Genomic DNA, 14,889 nt, shown 5'->3' on the forward strand with positions numbered 1-14,889 from the left:
TCATAAAGTATGATTGAATGATTTCAGAGTGGTTTCTTTCACTTAGCAGTATGCATTTAAGAGCCTTCCATATCTTTCATGGCTTGACAGCTCATTTGTTTTTATCGCTGTGGATGTACAGTACAACAGTTTATCCATTCACCTACTGAAGGGCATCTTGGTTGCTTCCAAGTTTGGACACTTATGAAGATAGCTGCTATAAACATTAATATGCAGGTTTTGTATACGTTTTTATTTCCTTTGGTTGAATACTAAGACATGTGATTGTTAGATCGTGTGGTAAGACTGTGTTTAGCTCTGTAGGAAACTACCAAACTGCCTTCCAAAAGTGGCTGTGTTATTTTCCATTCCTGCCAGCAGTCACTGAGAGTTGCTGTTTCTCCACATCCTCACCAGCATTCACCGTGGTCAGTGTTTTAGATTTTAATTATGCTTATTGGTCTTTAGTGGTAACTCATTGAATTTACATTTCCCTACTGACTTATGATACTGAGCATCTTTTCATTTGCTTATTTGCTATTCATATAGCTTTGGTATTTTCTTTACTTTTTAAAGATATTTTCACTGGGCATAGAATTTTAGGTTGACAGGGTTTTCTTTTCCTTTCAGAACTTTAAAGATGTTTCTTTCAAATCTCTACTGTTTTCTGGCTTGCACTGTTTCTGAAGAGAAGTCTTCTATTACTTTTGTATTTGGTGTGCTGTATAAAATATATATTTTTCTTTGCATTTAAGATGATGTCTTTATCACTGATTTTGAGCAAGTTGATTTTTTTTTAATTTTATTGTTATTATTTTTTTACATATATATTCTTTTTTAAATTCTTTTCCCATTTAGGTTATTATAGAATATTGAGCAGAGTTCCCTGTGGCATACAATGTTGGTTATCTATTTTAAATATAGTACAGATCACTTCCAAACTCCCAGTCTATCCCTCCCTCCCCACCTTTCCCCCCTGGTAACCATAAGTTTGTTCTCTGTGTCTGTGAGTCTGTTCTGTTTTGTAAATAAGTTCATTTGTATCTTTTTTTTTTTTTTAGATTCCGCATACAAGCAATATATATTTGTCTTTCTCTGTCTGACTCACTTCACTTAGTATGATAATATCCTGGTCCATCCATGTTGCTGCAGACGGCATTATTTCATTCTTTTTAATGGCTGAGTAATATTCCATTGTATATATGTACCACATCTTCTTTATCCATTCATCTGTTGATGCACATTTAGGTTGCTTCCATGTCTTGGCTGTTGTAAACAGTGCTGCAGTGATCATTGGAGTGCTGCATGTATCTTTTCAAACCATGTTTTTCTCCAGATATATGCCCAGTAGTGGGATTGCTGGATCATATAGTAGTTCTGTTTTTACTTTTTTAAGGAACCTCCATACTGTTCTCCATAGTGCCAATTTACATTCCCACCAACAGTGTAGGAGGGTTCCCTTTTCTCCATACCCTCTCCAGCATTTACTGTTTGTAGATTTTTTTGATGATGGCCATTCTGACTGGTGTGAGGAGATATCTCACTGTAGTTTTGATTTGCATTTCTCTAATAATTAGCAATGTTGAGCATCTTTTCACGTGCCTTTGGCCATCTCTATGTCTTCTTTGGAGAAATGTCTGTTTAGGTCTTCTGCCCATTTTTTGATTGGGTTGTTTGTTTTTTTGATATTGTTGAGCAGTTTAATTATGATGTGCCTTGGTGTGTGTTTCATATTTGTTTTCCTTGGGGTTCGTTCAGCTTCTTGGATCTGTAGGTTTATAGTTTTCATCAAATTTGAAAAAATTTTGGCCATATTTCTTCAAATGTTTTTTCTCCCCCATTCTCTCCTCTTCTTTGGAAACTCCAGTTATGCATATTTTAGGTTGCTTGATGATGTGCTTCATAGCTTACTGATACTCTGCTCTTTTTTTTCCTCTGTCTCCATTTTGGACAATTTCAATTGCTGTATCTTGAAGTTCAGTAATTAATTTTTCTGCCAAATCTAATCTGGTATTCTATCCAGTGTATTTTTCACCTCTGAGTTTAAACTGGGTCGCTTATATCTTCCACATCCCTACTTAACACGCAAAATCTTTCTTCTATATTCTTGAATACATGGACTATAGTTAAAATAATTGTTTTAATGTCTTTTTCTACCAATTCTTTTCTCTCTTCCACTTTTGGGTTTGTTTCAGTTCATTGATTTTTGTTATTGCTGTGAGCCATATTTTCCTGTTTGTTTGCATGCCTAGTAATTTTTAATTGGATACCAGATATTATGGATTTTATCTTGTTGGGTGCTGGATATTTTTGTATTTCTATACATATTCTTGCGCATTTTTCTGTGACATGGTTGTTTCTTGGAAACAGCTTCATCCTATCATGGCTTGCTTTTAAGTTTTGTTAGGCATGACCAGAGCAGCTTTTAAGTCTAGCTAGTTTTCCCCTTACTGAGATAATACCCTTCTGAGTATTGAGGTGCTGTAAATTACAAGGGTTTTTGCTCTGGTTGGTGAGAACACAAACTATTTCTGACTCTGTGGACTCTAGGGATTGTTTTCTCAGCTTCTTTTGAGTGCTTTTTTTCTCATCCTTGGATAGCTGCTTTCGCACAGGTGGCAATCAGTCCTCAGCTGGAACCTTGGAAAAGAATCCTCTGTAGATCTCCAAAGCTTTCTCAGTAGGGAGTGTTCTCTCCTTTCCTGTCTCTGTCTGTGGCCAGGAGACTCCACCCAGTGTGCTGGGGCATTTGTAGATCTCATCTTATTTGTTTCCCCTTATTCAGCATTATAGTATCGGAAAAGAGTTATTTCATGTATTTTATGTGTTTTAGTAGCTTTAGGCAGAATTAGTTCTTGGCTAGAAGCAAAATTTTAGTTGGAAGTATTTGAATAACAATTCTGTTTAAGAATCAAAGAAAAGATAAAGTCATTGGCAGGGTTAGGAATGGCTTGCACTGGTGTTCTTGAAACATAATCTCTTGTAAGAAAGTAAGCAGGAAAAGATGCTTTCTCATACAAGTCATCTTCTTTCTTCTTCTTACAGGTTGATTGTAGTAAAGATTATTTATATAAAATTATGGAAATTTATCAACAATTATTGTAATGGTTAAATTACTGTGGACTTAAGACTGAAAAAAAAATCAGTACAAGCTTTTATTTCTCCTGGAATGAGTTCCCAAATCATAATCTTTTATCTTTTAGTATTTACAGAAATATTGAAATATAAGTGGTAACTTTTCTTTTAGAAATAGACTTTATTTTCTAATAGAAATAATTCCTTCTTGGAAGATTAGTCAAGTAATTGCACATAAGGAATTGGAAGTTACTAATACTAAAGGGAAGTAAGTGCTTAAAGTTTCTGAAGGTCATGTGGATTAAGATATGGTAATTGGAAATCTCTTACTTACAGTATGCTCTTGCTCCTGAAAATATGTCTACATTTATGAAACAGTATTTAAAAAGAATGAAGTGTTAATGGTTTAGTATGAGTTTATGATTTCAGATTTGATCTTGGGCAAATGAATTTGAGAGGCTACTTTCTAAAGAGATTTTTGTGAATTTTGTGTTGTAATGTTTCTCATGGCCATCTCTTTTGATTTATGGAGACACCTGACATCTCACAGAATACCTCAAAGAGCTCCAGCTAAAGGCAGAGGGAAAGAAGCTTGAAGAATATATCAGTGCATCCTTCAGTAGTAGCAAATAAGGGTGAATTCCTGGAATATAACACTAGCAGATTGATCATTCCAGTGTTAAGCTATAGGGCTTCAAGCCCCTTGTAATCCAAGTAGTAGAAGTACGGTTTTGAGAGACCTTTCAAATGGTTTCTATAATTACACTACTAAGATTATAGTATTCATGTGTATAGTGAATTAAAGTATTATTATTACACTGGGCCTTTTCTATAATACCTAGTAATCATTGTCTTTAATGAAAATCCTTTAAAGCAAAAGATGTAGTGTTATGCCAGTGAACCAAATATTATATCATCATTTAAAACTAATGCTCAGATGAAATTTATGAAATCAAGAATGACCTGAAGTCTTTCAGAGAACCTGAAGTTTGCTTTCCTTAATCCTTACTGATTGTTTGGCTTCATTTCTCAAATAACTTGCTTGTAGACGTGGTGAGATAGAGGAAGGTATTAAAGATTGGAAATCTTTCAGCTTTTTTATATTGTATATACTCTACTCTTGATTATTTATTTCTTGGATTATCCCTGGCAGTTGTAAATGTCCCTGCAACATATTTTATCATCACTCATTGATTTCCGTTGGCATGTGATCCAGGAATACATAATATATATGAATCTGTTTAAAATATTGATCAAGGGGTGGGATAGGGAGGGTGGGAGGGAAACGCAAAAGGGAGGGGATATGGGGATATATGTATACATATAGCTGATTCACTTTGTTATACAGCAGAAACTAACACAACATGGTAAAGCAATTATACTCCAATAAAGATATTAAAAAACAATAAAATAAAATATTGATCAAAAGATGATTAGGCTATGGTTTACATAAAGTTCCTCCTTATTTAGGAGGTCTGTGGTCTGAACTAAAAGAAATACTAGTCAGAGTTTGAGACTGATTCCCTTTCCTCCACCAAAATGCACACACACACACGTATTCTTCTCTCCAGTATTGCATGCAGTTACTGTAAATAATAAGCGTATTTTATAATCTCGAACATTGGCAATAACTTTTTTTCATTTGTGATTGGGTGACCATTTTTAGTAGGATTTTTCTTTTTATTTTTTTGTTTCTAAAGTTAGTGTCTGTCATAACTTAAGTTTTACATTCTTAAAGTTAAATCAGATAAATTCACAGAGCTGAATATGGACTTGGAAGGAGGGTGTGATACCAAATCAAGCAATATTTAAGTTTTTCTATTGGTATCTTCAGAAAAAAAAGACAACTTTGAAGTAATTATTTGGTTTAGTTTTAGAATTCTGTCTGGCTCTTTATTTTTATTCTTACAGGATGTAGTGGAATGGGAGTTTGAAAATGGGATTAAGAAAGAATATACATAACTGAATAACTTTACTGTACAGCAAAAATTAACACAACATTGTAAAGTAACTATACTTCAATAAAAATAAATAAAATAATAGGATTAAGGAGTATTTGGTACTTGAGTTGAAGTGATTATTGTTTGTAACTCAGATGTGAAAAGATTATAGTAAAAAGCATGGACTGCTTGGATTTTGGATCTTGGTCATGCCACTTATTAGTTAGCTATGTTATTTATTATTTAGGACAAATTGCCTAGCCTCTCTCAATTTTAATTTCCCCACCTGTATTCTCATCTCAGAGCTATAATTGAACAATAATATATATAAATGAACAATAATATATATAAAGCATGTACATACAAAGCATTCAAGAAACATTAGCTAATATTAGTGGGATCAGCTTCTTACGTACTTCTGTTTGCTCATTTGTAAGATGAGAGGGTTGGACTCTTTATATTTGTATCACTATTTGTATAAATATATTTAAAATTCCATAGCTTTTCATGATTAAAATAATTACTGTATGCCTTAGAAGTAATCTAATCTAATTAATTTTACAGATGAAGAAACAACCCCAGAGGCTTTGCTTGCCAGAGGTCACATAACTAGGCAGTAGCAGAATCGAGTGAAATGGAGATTTTTTTTTTTAAAGATATTTTAAACAGATTATACTATTTTCCTTTTATAATGGATTGAGTTATCAGCACATTATTTATTAAACCTGCAGTGTGTGCATGAAACCATTTGATACCTGTAGTGACGGAAGAACGCAGGAGGCTGTATGCAAGTTAATGTAAAACATGGCTCATGCCTTGAAGGACTTTACAATCCTTCTTATGTTACTGAAGTTATCTTGCTGATATAACTCAGCATTTTACTGAGGCTGCAAATTTTAATTCCTGTTTTGATTGATTTAAGGTGAATATGATATTCTTTGTATTTTGCCTTTGCTAACAAGGAGAATTTACTGGGAAAATTTGGGTGTTATTAAAAACATTTTCATGAGAATGCCATAGTGCTTGACTATACTACTTTTATATGTGGTAGATGGCCTAACATTGGAAATAAAAATACCTAGAATAATTTTGAAAATTTAAACTTTGAAGTTTAAACATTATTTTCTTTTTTCATCTTAGGGCACAGTCAGCGGTGTGTTGCTAGTTACACCAAATAATATAATGTTTGATCCACATAAAACTGACCCCTTGGTTCAAGAGAATGGCTGTGAGGAATATGGCATCATGTGTCCAATGGAAGAGGTGATGTCAGCTGCAATGTACAAAGAAATTTTCGATAGCAAAATAAAGGAATCCTTACCCATGTAAGAGTGATATTTATACTCCTTTGCAATTTTATTTCATCTAGATAGTTGACCCTGGTCTAATAACTCTGAAGTATTTTTTAATAGTTTTATTATAGCTGCTTTTCATTTTATCATTAATGAAACAAATTATATGTAGTATTGAAAAGATTATTCTTACTGCACTAGGTTAGGAATTGTTTTAGATTTATATTTGTGTATTTGGTCAGAGAACCTGATATTTAAAAGTAACCTATAGTACTCATTTAATTCAATGTTTACCAGCCCATTTTATTCAGGTAAATTCAAATTATTTTTATTAGTAATTTAAGGTAACATAAGTAATCAAGGGTAGCTTTCAAATTTTCCTTAGAAGAGCCTGAAGAGTTGGGTGTGGGGTTTGGGGGAGGTCACATGAGCAAAGACCTGACATTAATAAAGCCAGAGCAGCTTTGTCATTTATTGATTTATATGTTTGCACCCTTCTCTCAGAAAAGTATAAAACACAGGGAAGAAGACCCACAGATTGCACAAATTTAAAGAGTTAACCTTGGAATATACTGGTTAGGGAATTTGTGTGTTTCAGGTAACATAGATGTGAGGCTACAGGTCAGCATAGCCTTTGAAAGTAATGTGTTTAACTAAAGGAATAACAAAGAAAAGGGAAGGATAAGAAATAAAAGGAGAAGAAAATAAAAGACAGGTATACAAACAAAGGAAGGGAAGGACAAAAGAAGAAAATTGATATGTAATAGAAAAGAACTCCCCCATTCCTCCATACATGACTTTGTCAACAGTTTAAAAACTGGCTTCACTTTAACTGATACTGAGATTTCTATCCCTGTAATAGCCCACAGGGATGATAATGGTTGTTTTAAAATTAACCCCTGTGAGACAGAACTACTTACAAAAGAGACGGAGAGCAAATTATTTTTGTTTCTGAGGCAGACTACATGAATTGTTAGAATACCTGTGGTAGAATAAAATCTTTTATTTAAACAGTCTCCATTATAGTGGCCCCCCAGTAGATACTGTTTTGGCTTGGTAAACTCATCCTTAGAGGTGCAGATTATTCCTAGGATTGCCTCTACTGTTAGCTATTTAATATATCATCATCCAAAATCAGTCTCAGCAAGTAAAGATTATTGTGGCAGGTGGAGGGGTAAGACAAAGGTGAAGGAGTGAAGGATTAGATTAAAAGAGAAACAAGAAGAGTATATGTATGTATATGTTGCCAGTCATTGGTGAGATCCGTTTTATCTTGCCCTGCTTTTCCATTTGTATTAGGGTACTTTGGGATTCTATTATGCTGAATGATCCATAACTATTCTACACAGATGCTATAGGGCTCTTCCTCTTGTAAATCACTGTTTTATCATTCACAACATCACCTGGAAAGACCATCTATTTGATCCAAACCTTTAAAAAAGTTACTCCAAAAGAAATATCTTTCAATGCTGCCTTATGAATTGATTAAAAACAATACTTGGCAACAACTCAGATAATGTCATGTATGGTAAAAATGAGGTGTAAGATTTGATTGGTTTTCTTCTGTCTTACACTGCTTGGGAAGTTAATTGCAAAGGTATTGTTCAGGAACTATACTGAGCAATAGCAGCATCATTGACATAAAAAAATAAGGTTACAACACTTATCTAAATCTATATACTGTTAGGTTTACTTGACTTTATCTCATACCTAAGGGTCTTATTAAATCTACAGGTACAGTTTCTCAAAACTTTTGCCAAGTTCCAAGACCCTATATATGCAGTTTTAGGGGCTCACCAGTAGATGACACTATTACACATTTAATAACACAGATTAGATGCTTACATACATTTCTTAAGGTGAATCACTCAGTACAAGGGAAGCAGAGATAGGAACTGGACTTCAACTAATTAATACTTTTTTAAAAATAAATTTTACCTATCCTATGCACAATGAAAATTATGCATATCATTATAAAAAATATCAAGTACTAGAATAAGAGGAACAGGGTTACCCAACTTCACCATCCAGAGGTAGCCAATAAATTGTGTGTCGGCTTACTTCCAGTCTTTCCTATTCTCAGACTTGCATAAATGTTCATACTTTTTCCAAAGAACTCATGCAATTTCCGTTTATCAGAAACTACTTTTAGCCATCATTTTGAGTTGCTGACTTGCATTTCATGCAGTGTTTACACTGTCTCCTTCCAGAACTTAACTGTCTAACCATTGAACATTAGTGCTTGCATATACAAATGCCATTAAACATGGAAATCTAGAAGTAATGATGAACCATTCAGCTAGCTAATATCTAACCTCTAAGCACTTTTGCCTCAGTTCTATTCAGGTTGGTTTTTAACTTTGCACTTGAGTTATTTATTTTAGTTTAATTTCTATTTAAATGTAAATAAGCACTGTGTGTGTGTGTGTGTGTGTGTGTGTGTGTGTAATATCAGTCAGTGTATTTTTATTTTATTAAGACATTTAAAATTTTAATCAAAATTTTATTTGCATATTTCATCAGTGAATAAATTTTAGTTTAGAATTATAGCTTCACCCAGAACTTGTATCTTCAACTTCTCTTCAGGCAGATCAATTCAGGAAATCTTACACTGATATTTCCCAGATCTTAAGCAATTGATGCAAAACTTGACTTAATTACATGGTCTATAGGAATCAATCAAATTTTTGATATGCTGTTAAGAGATGTATGCTACACCCTTTTAGGAAAGCCTTTTTAGTGATATTAATTCAGTGTTAAGTTTGTGGAAAATAAAATTCTACAATTTAAAAAGTAATAACTTTAAATTTTGTTTACTGACAGAGAGATAGATCAGTTATCAGGAAAGGACTTCTGCCATTTGAAGAAAATGACAAGAAGTAATACTGATGAAATAGACTCAAGAATTCGCGATGCAGGTAATGATAGTGCCAGCACTGCTCCTAGGAGCACCGAGGAGTCTCTTTCTGAAGATGTGTTCACGGAATCAGAACTCTCTCCTATACGAGAGGAGCTTATTTCTTCAGATGAGCTGCGACAAGATAAATCATCTGGTGCGTCATCAGAATCTGTGCAAACCATCAGTCAGAGTGGAGTAGAATGTTTGACAGTCATAACAGAGGCTGCTAGTACTCCTGACCACTTAAAATCCGATTCTGGACATACTACCAATGAAGTTGGGACTCTTTCCCTTAAAACTGATTTAAATAATCTTGAAATGGCTACTAAGGAAGGAGATCAGACTACAGATAATCTTCAAGAAATCTCAGGTCCTAAAGAACAAAGCACAGGTATAAAAGGTAATGCAGACCAGGATTTTCTTCTTCATGAGAATTCATTACACTATGAAGAAGGTGAAAAAGAAAGTATGCCCTGTGGGGAAGCAATAGAATTTAAACATAAGCCAATTGTCAACAAAGGAAAACAAGGAAAGGAACAAAATCAGGACTCAGAGACTGAGGTAGAAGAGCTACGGAAACTCTGGAAAACCCATACAATGCAACAAACTAAACAGCAAAGGGAAAATATTCAACAGGTGTCACAAAAAGAAATTAAGCATAAAATAGCAACAACCAATATAGAAGGTAAGTGTTAAGGAATATATAAAGTTAGTTTATCATATTGCATATTGTCTCCATCTTTCCTCACTGACTCAAAAGCTACTGTATCTTAGGCCACTCTGAAGGATGATCTAGTAGCCCTTGACTGATGTTTCTCTGGGGACAAGTACATAGTGTCTGGTTTCTCCTGTCTTTTCTTATCCCACAGTGGATTGTACACATAATGGGAATCTTTTCCACCATGTTTAAACATTCCTCACACACTGCATTCTGTCTTTAAACAATTTATTTCTTGAAAGTGCTCACAAGTTCCATAATACCTCTGATTTCTCCATTTCTCTTTTAGTTCTTGATATGTTTTATCATTAAAATACCTTTTAAAATTTCATATATAATATCCTAATTGCAATTTGCAATTGCCGAAGTTGTAATCCCATCATTTTTAAAAAGTGCAATTAGACATAAAAATCTATTTCTGAAATTCTTTCAAGTATCCACAAGTTCCATCATTGTCTGATTAAATGTTTTCCTTTAAAAAGCAGTACTAAGGATAAATTAAAACACCATTTTGTTTTTTCATACTATTTACTTATGAAAATTATAGTAATAGTTTGTCTTTTATTTCTAATATACAGTGCTTCCACTTAGTACATTATGGGTTAAAAGGTGTATAACTCAAGTATCTTAGCTAACATTGCTCATATTCTATTGGAGTATTGATTCTAGATTAATCAATACTAGATTTCAGTCTTTTTAATTAAAAAATTTTAATTGTTAAAATATACATAAAATAAAAATTACCAGTTTAACCATTTTTAATGTAAAATTTAGTGGCATTAAGTACGTTCAACATTGTTGTACAACCATCGCCACCATCCATTTCCAGAACTTTTTCATCTTCCTGAACTGAAACTCTGTATCCATTAAAAGTAACTTCCATTCTCTTCTCCCTACAATCCCTGACAACCACCATTCTACGTTTTGTCTCTGTGAATTCGTATCTCTACCCTATGTACCTCATATAAGTGGAATTATACCATATTTTCCCTTTTGTGTGTGGCTTATTTCCCTTAGCATAATGCCTTCAAGTTTCATCTGTGTTGTACCGTGTCAGAAATTTCTTCCTATTTAAAACTGAGTAATATTCTACTGTACACAGCACATTTTCTTTATATGTTCATTTGTTGATGGACATTTGGGTTGTTTCCACCTTTTGGCCGTTGTGAATAATGCTGCTATGAACATTGGTGTACAAATAATCTGTTCGATTTCATTCTTTCAATTTTTTGGATATATACTAGAAGTGGATTTGCTGGATCCTATGGTAATTCTGTGTTTAATTTTTTGATGAACCATTGAGCTGATTTCCACAGTGGCTGCACCATTTTACATTCCTACCAGTAACACACAAAGGTTTGATTCAGTTTTTAAAAACACTGAATTTTCTTTGCATTGTCTAATTTAGGTATACTGAAGACCTAAGGATTATATTCAGTAGATGTTAAGGAATTCATTTACTCAAAGGAAGTTCTATAAAAGATTGAATATTTTTTCTTTTGTAATTTTTTTCTTTATTCAGAGCTAATGAATGTTCATTAAAGAACATTTGACAAATGTAGGAAGTTTTTAGAAAATTTATAAAAATTACTTTGAGTTCATCACCTAGAAATGATCATTGTTAATATTTGGTATATTTATCTTTGATCTTTAGTGTGTATGTGTATATACATACACAGACACATACAATTTTGCTAGTTTTTGTATGTATCTTTACTTACATGTATTTTTCATATAAAATCAGGATTGTATGTAGTGTTGTTTCTTGCTTTTTTTTACTTAGTATATTATGTAATAAACATTTTCCCATGTCATTATACAGTTGACCTTTGAACGACTCAGGGGTTAAGGGGTGACACACACCCCTCTCCCACATTCGAAAATCTATGTGTAAGTTTACAGTCAGCCCTCCATATCTGTGGTTCTGCATACATGGATTCAACCAACCATGTATTGTAGTGTTATAGTATGTATTATTTGAAGGAGATCTGCATATAAGTGGACCTGTGCAGTTCAAACCTGTGTTGTTCAAGGGTCAACTTGAATCCATATAATTCTTTCATGGTGTTTAATGGCCCTGTAATTTAGCCATTTCTGTATTAAGACATTCAGTTGTTATTAACAATTCATATTATTAAGATATTTCTTTGATGTTTTAAAGAATGCTGGCATAAATATCTTTATTTGATACATTTGTGTCTGATAGTTGTCTTATATTTTGAAACTTTGAAAAAGATAAAATGAGGCATTTCCGTTTGACCCAATAATATAGTAGACTACTTTTATTTTATTGGGTTTGTTTGGGTGCAGGGTTTGATGGGAGGGACATCCCATTATGACAAAATACTAAAAGGAGAAAAATTGGTAAATAGTTTAGATAAGTATTCCTGGATTGTTACCGTTTGGTTTCTTCTTTTTGTACCTGTGTATGGAGGGGGGACAAGAAACTTAGTTTTAAGTAACTAATTTTAAGTAACTTGAGATCCTATAATAGGGAAATATTTAAAGTTTCTGATCTTTAGTGACTTTATAATGTCATAAAACTTATAAAATATAAAATATATAAACTTATAAAATATATAAATATAAAAATGTACAAATATAATTGTGGGAAGAATGGTAAAAGTTCACTCTTTTAACCTGATGCAAATGTTGGGGCTCAGATAGATGAGGTACCTTGTGCAGTATTACACAGAAAAAAAGCCATGACTAGTACCCAGATCTCCTGACTATAACTAAGTGCTTTTTCTTCACAGAATGCCACCTTCGTAAGCTAATTAATGTCTAGATTGCTGAATTGAACCATGTTGTCAGACTCTCAGTGTGTCATATGTCAGCATCTGTGGTTGGACGGGTTAGAGATAATTCAGGCTGTCCAAACTGATGGCTGAATCTAGCATATTGTTTTTATCACACCTTCATATGCATATAAAAGCTTCACAAGATTTTTTACTAAATTTTTGTCTGTAACAACCATATTACAGTAAACCTTTGAAAATTCTACAGACTTATTTAGATATTGTTCTAGAAGGCTGATAAAGAACATGCAGAAAATTGCGCATGTGTATGTGATACTTTAGTGCGGGTGTCACAAACAGAAATTTGCCAACAGTTCCTGGATCTTCTGCCTTTTCCCTAATGCTTAGACGTAACGTCAGCTCATACTTTGCCTATTAGTTCATTAGTCCTGCTGTACTTGTCACTTTGCCTCTGATGGGAAAAAATACAAGCTACTTAAGAGAATTCAGTAAGTTGATGTTTTATTCTGTAATTATTTGTCAGAAGTTTGGAGATAAGCATTACTTAATCTAAATTATTTTAAATCATTCAAGCGTGGTGTATGAGAATTGAATAAACACTGTTTGTGTCTCAATTCTAGGTTCTGCACTTTTAAAAGAAAAGAGGAGGCATCGATTACATAAGTTCTTATGTCTCAGAGTTGGAAAACCTATGAGGAAAACATTTGTATCTCAAGCAAGTGCAACGATGCAACAGTATGCACAGAGAGATAAGAAACATGAATATTGGTTTGCTGTGCCGCAAGAAAGGTAAAACAACAACAGAATCTTCAAAACATTATTGAGATTCCTTGAACTGAAATTATTTTGTATACTACATCCCACCAGTAGCAAAGTATTGAAATAGTTTATGATTAAAACCTGACATTAAATCTATTCAAAATCGTTTAGCTCCTCTTTTACACTCTTTAATTTACCCCATTTCTAATTTTAGTCCCTTTCATGGTTTGATGCAAAAAAGGTGAACATATACCTAGTTTTAGTAGTAAAGAAACTTACTTAAAATGTCTTAAATCAAGAAGGTTCATCAAAACACTAACTGGTACAGCCCCTACCTCAAGGCAGGTAATGATGTATAATTTCCTTCTTAAAAATTTCATCAAATGCTTACTGAATGCCTACTATAGAATACATAGCACTAAATTAGCTACTAAAAGGATGTGGTCCTCAAACTATTTTTTATACCCACTACACAGTAAAATTTTTCATCTTAAGTTTAAGCAATTCTAAAGGATGTCTGTCATCACTGCATTGTAAATATTGACATTTTAAGTTAAAACTTGCATTTATACTTTAAATATACTCAGTAGGATCTAAACATTGTTAACAGTTTGCCTTCTACCATTATCCATTTAAACACCACTTGAATGTGCTCTTTAACAGTTAAAATTTGCATCATTACTTTTTCTCTTTGAATTTGTATGTCAATTATACCTCCTCATAGAATCTTACTCTAAGGTACTATATTTTTATTCCCTTTTACGTTTTTTGCAACAAATTACCTATACTTACACATTTATCTGTATGTGTGTGTGTACTGGAATTACATTTATTTAAAAATTTTGTGATTATTGTCAAAAGAGTAAAGGGTCTAAGGCTTACCCTACCTTGCTAACAAGTTGGCCTGCCTCAGTTTAATGCATGCTGGCAGAAAACAGAGTGACAATAGCAGCAGTCACAGTACCAGCACTTGTATGAGTTCTTTGAGCTTCAGTCCCCACAGTTGGATGTGAAGAAAGCCAAGTGACAGCTACATGTGCCATGGGTTATGTTAAAGAAGAGGAACCATAAGTTTTGGGAACTTAAACCTTTTATAATATACAGTAAGCATGGTGACCCTTTGCTCCAGAGTAAGGTACTATTTCTGCCTTCTAAAACTATGCTATGCTTTGCTTCCTGTTCTAACATACTTGAAAAGGTAGTGCTGAACAAAGATACACAATGCCTCTGCTCACAATACATGTGGAAATCAAAGAGAAAATTGTCTATCAACAACTGCATTATTCCAAATGTTAATTAAACACAAGAAAATTTTATCATTAAAATTATTACTAATAAACAGCTCATCAAAGCAACATAAATTATAAATTGTCATAATTATTACATATAAAAAAGTAAAATATAGGAAATGCCTTAATAAAATATTTAGGGCTTTCCTCCAATTAGTTTATGTATCCATTGATGAATA

The 14,889-nt window shown here is 33.2% G+C and overlaps 1 protein-coding gene across 7 annotated transcripts in view; it reads left to right on the top strand.

The window, feature by feature from the left end:
* Positions 1 to 14,889, top strand: part of OXR1 (oxidation resistance 1) — an 874,541-nt gene that overhangs the window by 806,907 nt on the left and 52,745 nt on the right. For all 7 annotated transcript variants that reach the window (XM_049700414.1, XM_004282931.4, XM_004282933.4 and 4 more), the window contains 3 exons: positions 6,135 to 6,319; positions 9,110 to 9,870; positions 13,283 to 13,451. In XM_049700414.1, coding sequence (XP_049556371.1) covers positions 6,177 to 6,319; positions 9,110 to 9,870; positions 13,283 to 13,451 — 1,073 coding nt within the window. In that variant the 5' untranslated portion in view covers positions 6,135 to 6,176. The remainder of the gene's footprint in view (positions 1 to 6,134; positions 6,320 to 9,109; positions 9,871 to 13,282; positions 13,452 to 14,889) is intronic.

The sequence above is a fragment of the Orcinus orca genome, chromosome 17 (genome assembly GCF_937001465.1).
Source record: "Orcinus orca chromosome 17, mOrcOrc1.1, whole genome shotgun sequence".
In the NCBI taxonomy this organism is placed as follows: domain Eukaryota; kingdom Metazoa; phylum Chordata; class Mammalia; order Artiodactyla; family Delphinidae; genus Orcinus; species Orcinus orca.